General features: G+C 36.2%; 1 protein-coding gene across 10 annotated transcripts in view; it reads left to right on the top strand.

Moving 5' to 3' along the window:
* The window catches only part of BRAF (B-Raf proto-oncogene, serine/threonine kinase), a 179,272-nt gene that overhangs the window by 83,744 nt on the left and 74,987 nt on the right, over positions 1 to 20,541 (top strand). For 9 of the 10 annotated variants that reach the window (XM_072777443.1, XM_072777445.1, XM_072777442.1 and 6 more), the window contains one exon: positions 4,676 to 4,939. In XM_072777443.1, coding sequence (XP_072633544.1) covers positions 4,676 to 4,939 — 264 coding nt within the window. Of the gene's footprint in view, positions 1 to 4,675; positions 4,940 to 5,609; positions 5,675 to 20,541 lie in introns of those variants that run through there. The other variant, XM_072777450.1, reaches the window with a different exon arrangement.

Here is a 20,541-nt window from a genome sequence, read left to right as displayed (position 1 = left end):
GGATAATGCAGAGAAATTTTATTAAAATGAAAGAATCCTAGAAGCAAGGTGCTTCCTGTGGAATGCAGAGCAGTTCATTAAATAGCATTTTTGGGTAGTCTGCAAGATTTCATTGTATCTTGTGAGATGAAGGTTAGTAAGAATAAATTTAATGAACTAATGATAAAATTTTTTTTTATTTTACTTCTTTTTCCTATTTGTTTAAAGTAGATCCTTAGTTTTCCTCCCTTTTTTTTTTTTTTTTCCAAATGGTGGTGGCAGGGCCACTCATTTTGGGAGGGGCGGCTCCGTTTCTGATCTTTATTTTTTTTTTATTTTTATTTATTTATGATAGTCACAGAGAGAGAGAGAGGCGCAGAGACACAGGCAGAGGGAGAAGCAGGCTCCATGCACCGGGAGCCCGATGTGGGATTCGATCCCGGGTCTCCAGGATCGCGCCCTGGGGCAAAGGCAGGCGCCAAACCGCTGCGCCACCCAGGGATCCCCTTTCCTCCCATTTTTAATTGAGAAATGCTTCACATACCATAAGATTCACTTTTTTGAAGTATACCATTCAGTGGTTTTATTTATTTATTTATTTTTTAAGATTTTATTTATTCATGAGAGATACAGAGAGAAACAGACACAGGCAGAGGGAGAAGCAGGCTCTGTGCAGCAAGCCCAATGTGGGACTTGATCCAGGGACCCCGGGATCAGGCCCTGAGTCAAAGGCAGACACTCAACTGCTGAGCCACTCAGGCATCCCAGTTTTTTAATATGTGCACAGAGTTGTGCAGTCATCACCAATTCCATCACTAATTCCAAAATATTTTCTTTTTTAAAAAAGATTTATTTATTTATTCATGAGAGACACAGAGACAGAGACATAGTGGAAGGAGAAGCAGGCTCCCCGCAGGAAGCCTGATGCAGGACTCAATCCCAGGACCCCGGGATCACAACCTGAGCCAAAGGCAAATGCTCAACCACTGAGCCACCCAGTTGCCCCCAAAATATTTTTATTACCCCAAAAAGAGACCCTTTACCCATTAGCAGTCATTCCTTTCAGCCCCTGGCAACCACTAATCTGCTTTATATTTCTGTAGATTTGCCTTTTCGGACAGTTCATGTAATGGAATCATACATGATGTGGCATTTTGTGACAGGCTGTTTTCATTTAACATGTTTTCAAAATTCATCCATGTTGTAGCATGTAGCATTCATTCTTTTTTGTTCCATTGTATGCATATACAAATTTCGCTTATCCATTTATCAATTGTTGGATGTTTGAGTTCCCTCTTTTTTGGCTATCACAAATAAAGCTATTATGCTATTTATTGCTCTTTCCTTAGTAAAGTAAAAATTGGAGGATGAAGGAAGGGAGCCAAAGAAGCACAGAAGAGGTTAGAGTAATTATAGTGAAAAATGTAATATCATGATACTGAAAAATAAGTAAAATTTTTCAGGTAGTAGCGTGAAGGACTAATTTCCATGAATTGATGATGGAATTAATTGGCTTTGTCTTACTAATTTCTTACTAACCTGAAAGAAAGAATGGAGTAATTGAATGTTAGGATTTGACAAGCAATTTGGTAAAAGAATAAGAATGAGCCAGAGAATCAGAGATGTTATTGGTGGCATTGAAATGGTGAGCCACAAAGTAGGGGAGTTAAGACAGTGAAGGCTCAGTTCTAAGAAACTTGAAAGGATTAATGTTGTTCATGCACAGATTAATGTAGTGAGATGGAAACTTAAGAAGATGTGCTCACGGGGATCCCTGGGTGGCTCAGCAGTTTGGCTTCTGCCTTTGGCCCAGAGCACGGTCCTGGGGTCCTGGGATTGAGTCCCACATCGGGCTCCCGCCATGGAGCCTGCTTCTCCGTCTGCCTGTGTCTCTGCCTCTCTCTCTCTGTGTCTATCATGAATAGATAAGTAAATCTTAAAAAAAAAAAAAGAAGAAGAAGATGTGCTCAGGGACAGGAGAAATTCCAAATTGAGATCTTCTCATCATTTGGAACTCCTGGATCTGGAAGGTAGAGTGAAAAATAAATACTGTAAGACATAAGAGATTTAGAGAACTTCAAGGCAGGAATGTTAAAATCCACATTGAATGCAGTAAAGATAATGGAAAGAAATGAGCCCAGCCATGTACAGAAGGCAGACAAGTGACTTGATTGTGGCTGTGAGGATGGAGGAAGGTGGAATTAAGTAAATGCTTTGTACTTGGGGAAAAGAAGAGCTATTGATAAATGCAGTAAAATAACTTGTAATCCACAATGGAGGAAATAGTATATTTTCAAAAATTAACAGTATATTTTCAAAAATTCAAATTAACTAACATTTTGATAACTTTCTGTGAATTTGTTTACATGTATTACTTTTCCTAAGGCTAACTTTGTATTGTAAATGTACTAGCCTAGATGATAGTAAGATTTGATCTATGCAGGAGGTAATTTTTATCTTGTAGACTGCATGTTTATGTTCTACCAAGTGTCAGTCTTTATTTTTGTAGTTTGAGCCCCAAACAGTGCCAGGCACGTGTGTTTTCAGTGTATATTAATTTACTGATTTTTTTTTGAGAACGAGAGTATGAGTGCAGGGGGAGAGGACAGGAAGAGAGGAAATCTTAAGCAAGCTCCATGCTCGGCAGAGCCAAAGGTAGGATTTAATCTCAAGACTCTGAGATCATGACTTGAACAGAAATCAAGAGTGGATACTTAATTGACTGAGCCACCTGGGCATCCCTTAATTGACAGATTTTTAAAGGCTCAAAAAGTGGATCATATTGAAAGAGATGGCCTTAGATCTTGGAACTGAAAGCTAAATCAAAATACAGCTTAGAAAATTTTGGATTGACTTGGTTGTAATGCCCTGATGCTATGAAATGTTTCTGGGATCAGGAGGGCAGCTAGTAGGCTATAAAGGAGAGGCAATTTTGATATACTTTAGGCTCATATTTACCTCAGTTGCTCAGTTTAGTATTTTTTCTAAGATCTAGCATAGCAAGTGCAGTGGTCTTTATTAAAATAAAATTTCTCCTTCATTCTCCTCAACCTTTCATAATTCTCCCTTGCTTGTGGAATGGAGTTCAGACTTCATAGCATGATATTTACACCTTCTACAAGCTAGTCTCTCACGTACCTTACCAGTCTTATTGTTTCCTTGTATTGCGATTTTTCATTTAAATTTCACAAGCATATATTGATCCCTTGCTATGTCCCAAATATTGAATGGGATTCAATTATATTAGTCTGTCGTTTTCCTTCTGTGCCTTGAAATTTCCTACCTCTTTATTTTGGGGCAGAATTTTCCTGTACACAGTACTCTCTTCTCCCCCACTTAACTCCATCTATCTAAATGCTAACATTTTAAGGCCCTTTCCTTCCTCATTGTCACCTTGTATCAAGAATGTTCTTTGTCTGTTTCTCATGTATAACACTTAAATAAAAATACATCTACCTGCTTCTCTGCAGCCCAATAGTAAGTTCTGAGTGATGGGAAGTGCCATTTTAAAATCTTTGATTCTCTCTTGTAGCCTTTTATAAATGTTTGTAGTTATTGCATCTATGTATGGTGGTAGACAGAAATGGTGAACTGGGGTGTGGGGGAGAGTGATTACCACTGCCTTAAAGAACCATGAGCATATATATTCCAGTTCATTCCATTTCTTTACTTTCAGTATCACTCTATTTTCAAAATTCTTTACTTCTAGAATAGGATATCTTATGTGGTCATTTGACTTCGTAGCTTTAGTCAAATGAAACTTGTAGAAAAAAAAACTGATGGGATAATGGCCCCCAAATTTCTTGACTATAGGGTATAAACCACTTTATCAGATAAAATTTTATTTTCTAAGCAGTATTTGATAGGATCATCAGCGATCCATAGTGAAGAGAATAAAGTATTTTAACTAATAGCTATTTCAGAAAGAAGATGGAGATTATACATCTTTTAAGTTCTATTAAGATTTTGTTAGTAATGGTGAGATCTGACACAGTACCTGAGTCTTATTTTTTGACAAATCTCTTTTTTAAGACCTCATCTCCTTTTCAGCCTGTCTTTCTGTTGTTCTTTGGAGGGGAGAAAGGTATGAAACTTTACATGCCTGTAAGTTTTCTGAAAAAAATAAAATTTTAATATTGTACGTCCCTTGATGTAGTCTATAGTATTTTTATCTTATGTAAGATATGCAGTTTAGAAGGTAATTTGCAATATGACCAGAACATTCTAAATATTGCAATTTTAAATTAACATTCATGGATATTCTGGACATTTATGTTTTGTCAGTTTCTCAGTGCAGTGTAGTATCTTATCACACAAGATTTATCAATTTTTTAAAAAGCTTTTATTTATTTATTCATGAGAGACACAGAGAGAGAGAGAGGCAGAGACATAGGCAGAGGGAGAAGCAGGCTTCATGCAGGAAGCCTGATGTGGAACTTGATCCCGGGACTCCAGGATCATGCCCTGAGCCAAAGGCAGGCATTCAACCACTGAGCTACCCAGGCATCCGAAAGATTTATCATATTAAGAGTAGAAGTTAATTTACAATACTTGTAGCATTTATTTTGTAATTTCTAATTTAAAACCTTGTTAGCTAGATTATAAAGAGATTATAATCAGACTTAAATTTCTTATTTCCTTTTGTTACTGTCAGGAAAAAAATCCAGATTTAACGTAAGTCTACTTTATTTTATAGGCCTATGAAGAATACACCAGCAAACTAGATGCCCTCCAACAGCGAGAACAACAGTTATTGGAATCCCTGGGGAATGGAACTGATTTTTCTGTTTCTAGCTCTGCATCAACGGACACCGTTACATCTTCTTCCTCTTCTAGCCTTTCAGTGCTACCTTCATCTCTTTCAGTTTTTCAAAATCCCACAGATATATCACGGAGCAATCCCAAGTCACCACAAAAACCTATCGTTAGAGTCTTCCTGCCCAATAAACAGAGGACGGTGGTGAGTCAACTTTTAATATCATCATTGCTTTTTCGTTGTGTTTTTCAGAAAGAGTAGTTGTTGAAACTGAAATATGATACCACTCCACTCTCTGTGGTCATGTAAATGGAAGCATCCATTTCAACCAGGAGTGGAAAAGACATAATTATTTGGTGCCAATGTCTGTATTTCTTAAGTGGAACAAATTACATTTTGTTTAGTGTCAGATTTGACATTTTAACTATCTTCCAAACTTGTACTTAGACTGGAGTGTGGTTCTAGTTTAGAATCAAAAAGAATTTCAAGATTTGAGCTTGTTTGTTGTCTATCATATGTCAGGTAAGTTTATTTTTTGCCCTGGAGAAACCCCTATTTGGACTTACTATCAAATGTTGGATTTTTAGCGTGTTTGATTTTTTTTTTCTCTCTATATATAACTTTTGTTGATCATTAGTGTTACCACTGGAACAGAGTACTCTGTAAGTAACATTTAAAGCAGGGAAATCTGCACAATTTTATGGGTGGTCTATAAGCCTTGAGTGCAACAAGTACTGTCATTGGATTTAATAATAATGCACCTGTCTACATCACTACTTTAAAAAATGTATGTGGTTATTTTTGAAATTAATAAAAAGCCTTTTCCAAATTCAAGTGAAGTCAAAATAGTTTTAATTTTTTTTCCCTCACACAGCATTAGTAGTAATGCTGGATTTTCATGGAATAAGTTTGACCTGTGCTGCAGTGGCCTCCAGCAAGGTCAGTTTGTACCTTTAAAACAAAGGGATGTAAGTGTCAGTGTGTGGGGATGTAAGATTAGGTCTTGAGCCTGTGTCACAAGGTAGTTGGATCTCAGATCCTCACATAAAGCTGAGCCTTTGAAGAGATTTACCCTCAGAAAAAGGGTGAACTAGAAGAAAAATCTATTTACTCAGCATACATAAATAACAATAAAACTTACCTGTTTTCCTCAGCTGTCCAGATAAAGGTTAAAGTTTCCCTTGAATTCTTCATTATAGACCTGTTCTCATCATGGTGTGGGTGGTGTCCAGGATCTTTCAATCCAACAACTGGTCCTGGAGAGGCACTAGGCAGGAGCAAATGTAAAACCTCTTTGGCCTGTCTAGGTCTCGTGGAATCCACAGAGATAATGCCTATTGATAAACTCAAAATCCCATGTTACAAAATAAACAAGGAAAGAGCTTATGTGCATTAGAAGACTTAAGAACAACAAGACTCCTAGAAGGAACCAAATAGAACTGCTAGGTGGTCCTAAAATTTTAAACTCAGTGGATGACAGTATCTATAAAGTATCCTTGCTAAAGATGATTTGTGTTGTTAAGCTTCTGAACTTTGCATTTTACAAGAAACACGGGATAAAAGAAAAAGTTAAGTACCATGAGGAAATGGACAAATTCAGAATTTGGACATTCTGTAATACAGATGGCCTGAGTCACTGTCACAGAGAACAAAAAACAAATTGGGGATTATTCTACACTAAATAAGACTAAAGAGATGTAAACAAATGCAATATGTGATCCTAGCTTGGGACTAGGATAGGGATGAGCTATAAAAGGCATTTTTTTATGGGAAATGGCAAATGTTGATTAACTATGTTATGGAATTGATAATTTTCCTGAAAATGATAACAGGAATGTAATTATGTAGTGGAATATCTTTATTCTTAGAAAATACTTTTTTTTTTTAATTTAGGGGTAAATTGTCATGACACCTACAACTTTTTCCACCTTCTTTTTTGAAATAAAACTTACACAGAGTAGAATATACAAATCTCAAATGTACAACAGAGTGACCTTATACATGTGTAACTGCCACGCAGGTGAAGATATAGAACATTTCTAGTGCAACTTGAGAAGGGTTCTCCCATGCCCCCTCCAACTCAGTAATCACCTCCAAGAGTAATCACTATTCTTACTTCTATCTCAGTCAATCAATTTGGAACTTCATTTCAAATGGTAAGATAGAAAACAAAATGTTAGAGAAAATAAATATGAAAAAACATTTAGAATCTAAGCAGAGAGAATTTGGATGTTAATTATATTACTCCTTCTAATTTTCTGTGAGTGAAATTTTTTACAATAGAGATGGAAAAATTCAAACAACTTAGACGAAAGGAGAAACAGAAGGTTCAAAGGAAGCATTTGTCACTAGAGAAAAAAACTAATGAACATAAATTGATACTGATTTGAGGAAGTAGCAAGGTAACTTTAAATAAACTTTCAGTATGTCAAGTAATTACAGCATATTACAGAAGAAGTATCAAAATGCTAAGTAAAAAAGGATATTTTTAAAAAACTAAGTGGATGAAGTAAAAAGTAGGTTAAAAGAATTATTAAATTCTAGAAAGCAAGAAAAGAGACTCAAACTATAAAAGAGGATAAGAGATATGAAAGATGGAATGAACAGTTTCATTATATGCCTCAGAGGAGTTCCAGAAAGAAGAGAAATAAAGTAGAGCAAAATTCAAAGAAATGATGGCTAACATTTGTGAAAGATGAATCTAAAGATTTGGGAAACAAAGGCCCTGAAGTGTATAAATAAATTTCAGTCCATAATTATTAGATATAACAAAATGAAAGAATAGTTTTTTCAAACCATTGAGGAAAAAAAATTATCTTTAAAAAAATCACAATTAGATTATCAAAAATTTTTCATCATAGCAGCTGTAGAAGCCAGAAGACAATAGAGTAATCAGAATGCTGAGAAATGCCTGTAATTTGCTTAGCTAAAATATGAGTTGAAGGTATAATAGAGGCCTTTCCAGATGAGAATTTACCTTTGCCAGGCTCTGCTTGATGGACCTACCCAAAAATTACTTTAGAAAAACAGTTGAATACATTAAGGAGGGCACATGGTGTGGTGAGCACAGATGTTTTATGCAACTGATGAATTATTCAAAACTACGTCAGAAACTAATGATGTACTCTATGTTGGCTAATTGAATTTAAATATAATAAATAAAGTTGAATACAGAGAAAGGAATGAAAAGTAAGAATTAATCTTAGTAACCTGGAATTGGGCAATGATTTTGTAAATATGACAAAAGTACAATACATAATGAACATATTCATAAATTGGATTTCATTGAAATATAAAATTTATGCTTTTTTTTTTAAGATTTTATTTATTTGAGAGAGAAGAGAGAGAACACAAGCAGGGGATGGGGAACGGAAGAGGGAGAGAGAGAAGCAGGCTCCCCTCAGAGCAGGGAGCCCAATGAGGGCCTTGATCCTGGGGCCCAGGATCGTGACCTGAACCAAAGGCAGGCACCTAACCAACTGAGCCACTCAGGCACCCCAAAAACTATGCTTTTTGAAAAGACAGTGCTAAGAGTACAAAGACAAACCATGGACTAGTCTTTGCAAAAACACATATGTGATTAAGGACGTGTATCCAGAGCATACAAAGAGCTCTTAGAACTCAATAATGAAAACACAAACACCTCAAAAAAATAGATAAAAGTTTTGAACAGATATTTCACCAAGGAAAATATATAGATAGTGAATAAATAAATGAGAAGATGCCAGATGTCATTAGTCACTGGAGAAATGCAAATTTAAAGGCACAAGATAACACTACACACCTACAAGAATGGCTAAAATGAAAGAGTGGCAATGCCAACTAGTGGCAAGGATGTGGAATAACTGGAATTTTCATTCACTGCTGGTATATGGTACATATACACTTTTTAAAACAATTTGATAGTTTTATTTAATACAATTCCTTTTAAAATCCCAACAGTGTTTTTTGCAGAAAAGGAAAAATCTATCCTGTAATTAATGTGGAAGCTTAAGGAATCCTGAAGAACCAAGCAATCTTGGAAAAGAGTAAAGTTGGAGGTCTCACACTTCCTGATCTCAAAACTTACTACAAACCTACAGAATGGCATAGATATACAGACATAAAGATCAATGAAATAAAGAGTCCAGAAATATATTATTATGTATATGGTCAAAGGATATTTGACAAAGGTATCAAAACCCCTCAGTGGGGAAAGGACAGTCTCTTCCACAAATGATGCTGGCAAAACTGGATGTGCACATGGAAAACAATGAAGTTGGACCCTTGCCTTACACCACATACAAAGTCCTCTCAGAATGGATCAAAGACATAAATGTAAGAGCTGAAACTATAAAACCCTTAGAATGAAACATAGAGGAAAAGCCTCACAACGCTGGATTTGGCAGTAGTTTCTTAGCTCTGACACCAAAGCACAGGCAACATAGGTAAAAATAGAGAAGTATTTTGTTATACCTCACAAAATTAGAAACACTGAATCAAAGAACACAATCATCTGAGTGAAAAGACAATGCAGAATAAATATTTGCAAATGATATATGTGATAAAGGGTTAATACTCAGAATGTATTTTTGAAAACTCCTACAACTCAATAAAAAAAGAACACCTTAAACAACCCAATTAAGAAAGGAGAGGGGAGGTGAGTAGACATTTCTCCAAAGAGATTTACAAATGGCCAACAAACACATGAAAAGATGCTCAAGAGTAATCATTAGGAATATGCAAATCAAAGCCACAATGAGCTACCACCTCACACCCATTAGAATGGCTACTATCAAAAAGAAAAAAAAAAAAAATGAACCAGCCCTGGTGGCTCGGTGGTTTAGCGCCGCCTTCAGCCCAGGGCAAGATCCTGGAGACCCAGGATCAATTCCCACGTCAGGCTCCCTGCATGGAGCCTGCTTCTCCCTCTGCCTGTGTCTTTGCCTCTCTCTCTCTCTCTCTCTCTCTCTCTGTCTCTGTCTGTCTCTCTCATGAATAAGTAAATAAAATATTTTTTAAAAAAAGAATGAATAGCATGTTGGCAAGGATATGGAGAAATTGGAACCCTTGTGCATTGCTAGTGGGGATATACACAATGGTGTGACCACTATAGAAAATGTTTGAGGATTCCTCAAAAACTAAGAAAAGAATTATATTATCCTGCATTTCTGCTTCTGGATATATACACAAATGAATTGAAAGGGCTTCAAAGAGGTTATTTATACACCCATAATTATAGCAGCATTATTCACAATAACCAAAAATGTGTAGTCAACCCAAGTGTCCATCGACAGATGCATGAATAAACGAAATGTGATATATGCATACAGTGGAATATTATTCAACCCTCAAAAGGAAATTCTGACACATTCTACAGCATTGATGAATCTCGAGCCAGTCACAGGAAGACATACTGTATTATTCCACATATATGAGGTACCTAGAATAGTCAATTTCATAAAAACAGAAAATAGGATAGTGGTTATAAGGGGGTGGAGAATTGTTCTTTAATGGTTATAGAGTTTCATTTTTTTCAAAATGAAAACTGTCATGGAGACTGGTTATGAAACAGTGTCCATGTATTTAACATAGCTAACTGTATACTTTAAAGCACTTAAGATGTTAAATTTTATGTTATATGTATTTTGCCACAATTAAAAAAAAATAGTTTGGCAATTTTGTAAAAAGTTAAGCATACACCTAGTATATGATCCAGCCATTCATTCTACTTCTAGATATTTACCAAAGAGAAAGCATATGTCCATACAAAGATTTATACACAATTGTTCTTAGTTGCTTTATTTGTAATACCCTCAAGCTGAGTACAAGCCAAATGTTCATCAACAGATGGTTAAGCAGGCTGTGGTATATCCATAAAATGGAATACCATGTGGACAAAGAGTGCATTACTGGTAGACACAACAACATAGTCAATCTCAAAATAATCATGCTAAGTGAAAGTAGCCAGACAAAAATGAAAATGTATTTTACACCTCTAGTTATATAAAATTCTAGAACATGCAAACTGTTCTCTACTGACAGGTTTTTGTTTTTTTAAGATTGTGTTTATCTGATCGAGCAAGTGTAAAAGCACGGGGAGCAACAGAGGGAGAAGGAGAAGCAGGCCCTCTGCCAAGCAGGGAGCCCAAGGCAGGGCTCCATCCCAGGATCCTGGGATCATGACCTGAGCTAAAAGTAGACACTTCACTGACTGAGCCACTCAGACACGCCTAGTGACAGTTTTAGATCCGTATTTGTGTGGGCCTGGACTGGAGGGAGGAATTACATAGGAGCTCAAGGAAACTTTGAGGTGTAATAGAGTACATTAATTATCTTGAATGTGGTGATAATTCATTAGTATATACATAATGTCAAAATGTATCAGACAATATACCTAAATTAATGTAGTTTATTGTAGATCAGTTAAACCTCAAATCTGTTTTTTTAAAAAAAGGAATGAAAAGGGACATCTACCTGGCTTTAGTTGGAAGAATATGTGACTCAGGGTTATGAGTTTGAGCCCCATGTTGGGTATAGAGATTACTTAAATAAAACTTAAAAAGAATAAAAAGTAATGACGAGTTGTTAGTAATGAAAAGAAAATTGGTAGTGTTATTTATCTATTACATGAAATATACTTTAAGAAGAGAAAGAAGTGTTAAGGATGAGGGTCATGCTCTGGCAGGAGAAAAGGATTACCTTTTACTTTATACTTAAACCCTTCTTCCACAGAGCTGTTTCTTTGTGATGCTTAAAATTATTGCTTAGAGTGATTATATCTATTTTATTTAGCTATTTTTCATGATGGATAGTTAAGTAATATTATAATATACATTTAAATACATATATCCTGAAACATTGTGGGAATATTTTTATGTTAGATATCTACAAATAATTACTGGGTAAGGTATACACTCTTAATAGTGTATGAGGCTTACTTTTACCGTGAGACCCTGGCCAATACGGAATGTTAAAATTTAGAAGATATTATTGATCTACTAAAATTTAAAGTATTTCAGGCCTAAGATACACTCATTCATGTATACTTTTCAATACATAAGTCATACAACAACAAAAAGTTAAGGAAAGTATTAGACTCATCCAAGTATCCCGAAACACAACTTGTCCTAAGCCTGTCTTTTTGAATTCATAATTTAAAAGAATTTTTTATAGATTAAGACTTAACTCACGTACAGTTCACTCAAAGGGTGCACTCCAGTGATTTTTAGTCTGTTCACAGTTATACAGATGTTACCACAATCAATTTAAGAATTTTCTCAACATTCCAGGGCAGCCCCGGTGGCTCAGTGGTTTAGCGCCGCCTTCAGCCCAGGGCCTGATCCCAGAGGCCTGGGATCAAGTCCCACGTCAGGCTCCTTGCATGGAGCCTGCTTCTCCTTCTGCCTGTGTCTCTGCCTCTCTCTATCTCTCTCACACTCTCTCTCTCTCTCCCCCCCTCCCTCCCTCTCTCTCTCTCCTTCCCTCTCTCTCTCATGAATAAATAAATAAAATCTTTAAAAAAAAAAAAAAAAAAACTTTCTCAGTATTCCAAAAAAGAAACCCTATATGCATTAGTAGTCACTTACCATTTCTCCCCAACCTTCCCAGCCCTAGGCAACTACTTACTTCCTTTTATCTCTATAGATTTGCCTATTCCTGGACATACCATATAAATGGAATCTTGGAGTGTGTGGTCTTTTGTGACTGGCTTCTTTGATTTAGTGAGTTTCCAGTGTTCTTCCATGTTACAGTGTGATTCAGTCCTTCATGCCTTATTTTATGGTTGACTCATATCCTATTGTTTGTATATACTCCATTGTATTTATCCATCCTGAGTGTTGTTTCCACTTTTTGGCTATTGTGAATAATGCTGCTATGAGCATTCCATGTACAAGTTTTTTTGTGTGGACATATGTTTTCGTTTTTTATTGGATAAATGTCTCTAGTAATCTTTTGAGGAACAGCCAGAATGTATTCCAAAACAGCTGTAGCATTTTACTTTCTCACCAGTACTGTGTGAGGGTTTTAGTTTTTCCATCTCCTCGCCAGGGTATTTATTGTCTTTTTGATTACAGCCATCCTAGTGTGTTTGAAGTGGTGTTTCATTATGGCTTTGATTTGCATTTCCCTGATAGGCTGATGATATTAAGCATCCTTTCATGTGCTTATTGGCTTTCATATATCTGTTTTGGAGAAAGAATTTCCTTTTATATAAATAGTTTTCTATGGCATGCATAGACAAAAATAAAATACCATAGGTCTGAGATAAGAAAAATTATAAGAACTGATGAGCACTGCTCTAATAATAGAAATGGGATGTAAATGGCTAGGATTATTTCTTCTACAGATGGCAAAAGGTACAAGTTCTAAGACTATATATATTTCAGAAGGAGAAAGAATAGAGATTATAGGAATAAAACTTAATGTGTTTTAGATCCAAAAAGAATTGTAGAAGACGAATAAGCCTGAGATTAGAAAGTAAAAGTAAGGTAGACTAAATGAAAGCATTATAATTCTAGGAATATGATAGTAGCTAGCCCCTAGAAGTGTTTTTTTATGACTCTAAAACCAGTACTAAACAAAAAACCATGCTTGAAAATTTTATATCATTTTGCAAAGCAAGGTATTTAATTGATGACTTTGAGTCACCAATTTAGCATTTATTTATTTTTATTTATTTATTTTTTTTACCAATTTAGCATTTAGAAAAGAATGTTCATAAGGTTTTTTAAAACCTTTTTATTTAGAAAATGTGTTTATATAGAAAATTATAATGGACAGTATATTAAAATCTGTTTGTTTAGTCACTTCCAATGAACAAATAGGAATTTTTGTCATTTTTCCTTTATACTACACACATATGCAAATGTGGTTCCCTTTTTTTTTTTTTATAAGATTTTATTTATTTATTCATAAGAGATCAGAGAGGGAGAGAGGCAGAGACACAGGCAGAAGGAGAAACAGGCTCCATGCAAGGAGCCTGACACAGGACTCGATCCCAGGTCTCCAGGATCATGCCCTGAGCTGAAGGTGGCGCTAAACCGCTGAGCCACCCAGGCTGCCCCAAATGTGGTTCCCTTTACCCGTCCCATTACTCTCCTGAAAATCTGCTGTCCCACTGTTTCCCAAGAAGCAGCCACTCTGATAAATAAAATTAATTCCAAAATTTTATACTTTACTAAATATATGTATCTATAAGTATTTTTTAAATTTATGATAGTATGATACTATATACAATATTCAGTACCTTGCCTTTTAGATTTAAAATTATAATTTCAAGGTATACGTATGTATATGTTGATACATATAGGTCTTATTCTTCGAATTTAACTACTATGGAGACTTCCAGCTTCTGAATATACCACAGTTTATCCATTTCCCTATGATGGACATGTAGATTATGTTTAATTTTTTTTGTTATTATTAAAGCCTAAAATACGAACATCTTATACAGGATTCTTTGTATACAAGTAACAAGGTATTTCTAAGTTGTAAAAGTGGAAGTAGATTCCTGGGGCACGGGATAGGCAGATTTGATTCAAAGGTTGTAAAAGAACAAGGAATCTGGAAAAATATCTAAAGCTACTAAGTTAATTTTAGCATCTGTGGAATGGAAGTTCTGAGAGCAGCTTATCAGTGACTAACATTTAGTAGGTGGTCTGTAAATATTTTAGAAGGGATGAGTCTTGGGGGGGGGTGTTTAAAGATTTTATTTATTTCAGAGAAAGAGAGCAAAGCATGAGCAGGGGGAGGGGCAAAGGGAAAAGCAGACTCCCCGTTGATCAGGGAACCACGAGCCGAAGCTGGACTCGATCCCAGGACCCTAGGATAATGACCTGGGCTGAAAGCAGACACTGGATGTTTCAAAAGTATTCCTTCATTGTGCTGTAATTAAAGCAGGAAATATTTGTGGAATGGAAGGGATAAGGAGAAGCTATGTTCTTGCTTTAGCCAGTTTGGGAGGAAACATGAAGAATACATAAAAACACTTTAAGAAAAATGAAAAAGAAAAAAACAACAGCAAAACTTTTAACTTTCTTAATAGCACAAATAAGTAGTTTTAATGAAATAGATTGAGTCAAGGGTCATCACTAGATAGGAGTAAGTGGTAGTACCCCCACAGAATACCCATCCCTCTATTTTTAGCAAAAGCAGAAACCTAAGATCTACACAAGTGAGGAAAGAGAGTGGGGAGGGTGTTAGGTTCTATTTCTTTATAGACAGAAGGAATAATAGTACCCATGGCATAGTGGTTTACAGTTTGTGAAAATGCACTCACATCCTCTCACGGTTTGTGAAGCAAAATACTGTAGAGAGCAGTATTAGATTATGTTGATATTTCAGTTACAGTTTGATATTAATAATATTATGTGGCTGTGGAACCTAGGACATTCTTGAATCCTGGTAAATTCTGTTAGCTTTCACCAACAGTGAAAGGACTTCTTTTAAAAAAAAAAAAAAAAAAAAAAAAAAGAAAGGACTTCTTTTTCTGTTACTAGTTAAGTACCTCCCTGTGCAGTACTAATTAATGAAGTAACTGATTAACTTTAGTTTTGATCTTTGATTTGATTTACTTTTATAGCATTTTACTGGTAAAAACTTAGGATGTTTGTAAGTCCTGTGACCACTGGTTCTTTGTTAAATACAATTTGACCAGGATGTCTGGGTGGCTCAGTCAGTTAAGTGTCTGACTCTCGATCTCAGCTCAGGTCTCGATTTCAGGGTCATGAGTTCAAGCCCTGAGTTGGGCTCCACACTGGGCGTGAGACCTACTTTAAAAAATACCTATATCTATATATCTGTCTATCTTGACCTAAAGACATACTACTTAATTCTAAAATTGCTTTTACATTATGAAGTTTTTGTAGCGTAGTCAGCCTCTTTTTACTTTAGTAAGACCATGTTGTAAGCAGATTACATGAAGTTTTTCCTTCAAAACCTAATCATTATAACAGTCCTGAAAAAGGACTTGACATCAGGATACATTATCATAAAATCAGGAAGCCACAAATTTAGATTTATATTCAAAACCCATACATTGGCATGTATATTTTGTGCCAGTTTATGCAAGGAGATCTCAGGGTATCATGCAGTTTATTTAAAGTATATAGTGAAGACTGCATTGCAAAGAATTTAAACTACCAAATTAATCTGCTAGCTCAAATAATATGTTACAATTTGATGGCCATTACTTTAGGAAGGTCTTTTAAGTTTTAAGAAAACATTTCATTATGGAAATTTTTAAGTGTACACAAAAGGAGTAGTGTAGTGAGCCATCATGAACCCATTGATAAAAGATGGTTTATATTCACTTTAAAAACTAATATGTGGGGATCCCTGGGTGGCGCAGTGGTTTAGCACCTGCCTTTGGCCCAGGGCGCAATCCTGGAGACCCGGGATCGAATCCCACGTCGGGCTCCCGGTGCATGGAGCCTGCTTCTCCCTCTGCCTATGTCTCTGCCTCTCTCTCTCTCTCTCTCTCTCACTGTGTGCCTATCATAAATTAAATAAATAAAATAAAATAAAAACTAATATGTGAAAGTTTAGACTAATACATTTTGTTCTGGTCCAAATTATCCTTTGCAAAAATATTCAGGCAGTTACATTGACCCTAGCTCTTTATTAAGATGGGATGCTTGTTTTAAAAATTATTGTAGAAAAAAATTATTTCTCCTTTGATAGCCTAATCAAGGACATTTAATTTTGGAATTTGAAGAATTCCATGCATAAACCTGATTCTTTTGAAAGTATCTTTTCAGTCCTGTCAGCCTTTAAATATGAGACAAATCACTCCTCCCATTTTCGATCATATAATTCTTTCCTGTGGTAATTATATAAAGAAATCTTGTGCCCTCCCATGTTTCTATAATCTTTCTATACATCCAGTTTCCTCTGAAACTTTTAGGTAACTATTTTTATTTGGGAGGTATATGTGTATTTTCTGGGATGTTATGGGTTTTTGTTTTTCTTTAAAGAATTTATTTATTCATGAGAGACATGGAGAGAGAGAGGCAGAGACACAGGCAGAGAGAGAAGCAGGCTCCATGTGGGAGCCTGATGTGGGACTCGATCCTGGTACTCCTGTCTGGATCACGCCTGAGCCAAAGGCAGACACTCAACAGCTGAGCCACCCAGGCGTCCCTTTGCGGTTGCTTTTTAATGTAGCTACAAGCAAATACAAAGATGTATTCTTATTTTTCCACTTCTCTTTGTATACACAAGCTATCATATTATATATATCATTCTGTATTTTGTTTTTAATATTTACATAGACCCTGGAAATGCTCCGTTGCCATATACAGAGAAATTTTAAGTATTATTTTTTTTTACAGCTATAGATTTCAGTGTATAGATGTTTATCAGAATACTATAGTTATACCAAAAAGTGTGCTTGCCTGGATCAAAAGGAAATTTATATATGTAATTTTGATAATAGATACTTTGAAATTTTGAGGGATGCCTGGGTGGCTCTGCAGTTGAGCATCTGCCTTTGGCTGGCTCAGGGCGTAGTCCTGGGATCCAGGATCAAATTCCACATCAGTCTCCCTGTGGGAAGCCTGCTTCTTCCTCTGCCTATGTCTCTGCCTCTGTGTGTGTGTGTGTGTGTGTGTGTGTGTGTGTGTGTCTTTCTCATGAATAAATAAATCTTAAAAAAAATTTTTTTTTGCTTTATAGGTCTTGCTTAATTTTGCATTGCTACCTGCAATATATGAGATACCTGTTTACCATAGCCTAATATGATAGAACATGTTGTCAAGCTTTTGGGTTTTTGCCAGTCTGATAATTAAACAAAAATATTTTGGCAAGTTTGAGTTTACTCCTAGTGATACTGAACATCTTTTCATGTTTGAACTTTCACGTCCTTTCCCATTTTTCTATTGGGTTGTTGGTCTTTATCTCATATTTTTAGCTCTTTATATATTAGGAAGATTACATGCATGTTATAGGAGTTGCAGATATTTTTTATCAGTTTGCTTTTGTCTTTTGACTATGCTCATAAGTTACAAATATATTTTTCATAGTTTGTATATGTCTTTAGACTGCTTATAATTTGTTTTGCCATCTAAAAGATTTTTAGTTTTTTGCAGTTTCTTTTATGGCAGATTTTGCATCATAGTTATAAAGGCCTTCTTAACTAGAGGTTATAAAGGATTTTGCCATGTTTTCTTCCAGTATTTTATGGTTTGTCTTTTCCTTCCTTTTTTTCAACATTTAAATTTTTTACTTATTTGGAGTTTTCCCTAGTCTACAGTATGAAATACGGATGAACTTTTTAACTAGATTGGTTCCAGTTGTCTCAGTATGGACATCTTTACCCTATTTCAGATGCTGCCTTAATTTTATTCTAATTTCCTTTATGTATTAGAGTCTGTTTTTGTCTTTTTATTCTGTTCCATTAGTCTGTCAGCCTGTTGAACTGGCTCTATCAATTAAGGAGCAAATAGTTACAAAAAATCAGCCTACAGTAGTGAAATGAAAGACTTATCACTTTCCCTTATTGCTAAGAGTGGAAAGGCATATTTTTGCCTGCTGATGAAATAGACATATACTTTGGAATTAAGCGTAATTAGAAGATACATGACAGGATTGCATAAGGGAAATTACCAAAGGAACTAAGGGGTAGTAGATAGCCATGGTTCACTTGTAACCTTATATGCCTTGTTATGGTATTTGAAATTTCCCCTATAAGAACTGGAAAATTGTAGGAACTTGAATTTTGCCCCATAAATTATGAAAAATTGGAGCAGACTAATGAAATATAAAATTACATTTTTTTTAAAGATTTTATTTATTCATGAGAGAGAGAGAGAGGCAGAGACATAGGCAGAGGAGGAAGCAGGCTCCATGCAGGGAGCCTGATGTGGGACTCGATCCTGGAACTCCAGGATCACACCCTGGGCTGAAGGCAGGCGTTAAACTGCTGAGCCACCCGGGGATCCCCTAAAATTACATTTTAGAATGAAGTTCTAAATCTGAATTCAGTGGGCTTCTCAACAGTCTATACATGAGCTTCAGGTTCTATGGACCCCTGAAATTTTATGTGTCAGAGCATCTAAGACCAGAATCTCAGAAGTCTTTTTTTAGGTGGGGGTGGGGCAGAGGGAGGAGAGAGAATCTTTTTAAATTTTTTTATTTAAATGAAATTAACTTTTTTGAAAGATTTTATTTATTCATGAGAGACACATGCAGAGAGAGAAGCAGAGACACAGGCAGAAGAAGAAGCAGGCTTCATGCATAGAGCCTGCTGTGGGACTCAATCCTGGGACACCGGGATCATTCCCTGAGCCAAAGGCAGACAGACACTCAACCGCTGAGCCACCCCGACGTCCATGAGCATGGAACGTTTTTCTGTTTCTTTGTGCAATCCTCTATTTCTAGGTGTCCTATAGTTTTCAGTACAATTCATTTGCCTCTTTGGTTAGGTTTATTCCCAGGTATCTAATGGGTTTTGGTGCAATTGTAAATGGGATTGATTGCTTATTTTCTTTTTTTCCATCTCATTGTTAGTGTATAGAAATGCAGGTAACTTCTGGGCATTGGCTTTATATCCTGCCACTTTGCTGAATTCCTGTGCAAGTTCTAGCAATTTTAGGGTAGAGTCTTTTGGGTTTTCCACATAGAGTATCATGTCAGGAGAGACTTTTAAGCAGGCTCCATGCCCAGTGTGGAGCCCAGTGTTCAGGGCTCAGTCTTACGACCTTGAGATCATGACCTGAGTCAAAAGAGTCAGAAGCTTAACTGACTGAGCCCTCCCAGGCACTCCAAATTCTCAGAAATCTTTGACATACACACACAAGTTAAAAATACCTTTTTTAGAAAGATTCCTCTGGTTACATGGAATAGGGTTTAAAACTAAAGATAGGGTTGCTGGGATCCCTGGGTGGCGCAGCGGTTTGGCGCCTGCCTTTGGCCCAGGGCGCGATCTTGGAGACCCGGGATCGAGTCCCACGTCGGGCTCCCTGCATGGAGCCTGCTTCTCCCTCTGCCTGTGTCTCTGCCTCTCTCTCTCTCTCTCTCTCTCTCTCTCTCTCTGTGACTATCATAAATAAATAAAATCTTTAAAAAAATAAATAAATATAGGGTTGCTAATCAAGAAGTTTTTGCATAAAGTATGCAAAATATAAGTAGCAGAGCCTATCAAAATACAAACAACATTTTTGACAGAAGTGGAACAAATAATCCTAAAATTTGTATGAAACCATGGAAGATCCCCAAATAGCTAAAGGAATCTTGAGAAGGAAGAACAAAGCTGAAGATATCAAATTCTAGAATTCAAGATGTACTGTAAAGCTATAGTAATCATACCATGTATGTAGTACTGGCACAAAAATAGACACGTAGGGCAGCCCCGGTGGCTTAGTGGATTAGCACCACCTTCAGCCCAGGGTGTGATCCTGGAGACCCGGGATTGAGTCCCACATCGGACTCCCTGCATAGAGCCTGCTTCTCCCTCTGCCTGTGTCTCTGCCTCTCTCTCTCTCTCTCTGTCTCCATGTGTCTCATGAATAAATAAGTGAAATCTTAAAAAAAAAAATAGACATGTAGATCAATGGAACAGAATAGAGAGCCTAGCTATAAGCCCATGTTTATATGGTAAATTAACCTATGACAAAGGATGCAAGCACGAACAATGGGGAAAAGATAGTCTCTTTAATAAATGGTGTTGGGAAAACTGAACAGCTATATGCAAAACAATGAAACTGGACCACTTTCTTATACCATATACAAAAATAAATTCAAAATGGATTAAAGACCTAAGTATAATGCCTGAAACCATAAAACTCCTAGAAGAAACATAGTTTTCATATCATCATTTCATCAAA

This window comes from Canis lupus, chromosome 15, assembly GCF_048164855.1.
Source record: "Canis lupus baileyi chromosome 15, mCanLup2.hap1, whole genome shotgun sequence".
NCBI classification, from domain to species: Eukaryota; Metazoa; Chordata; class Mammalia; order Carnivora; family Canidae; genus Canis; species Canis lupus.
This window is presented reverse-complemented; position numbering and strand designations above follow the sequence as displayed.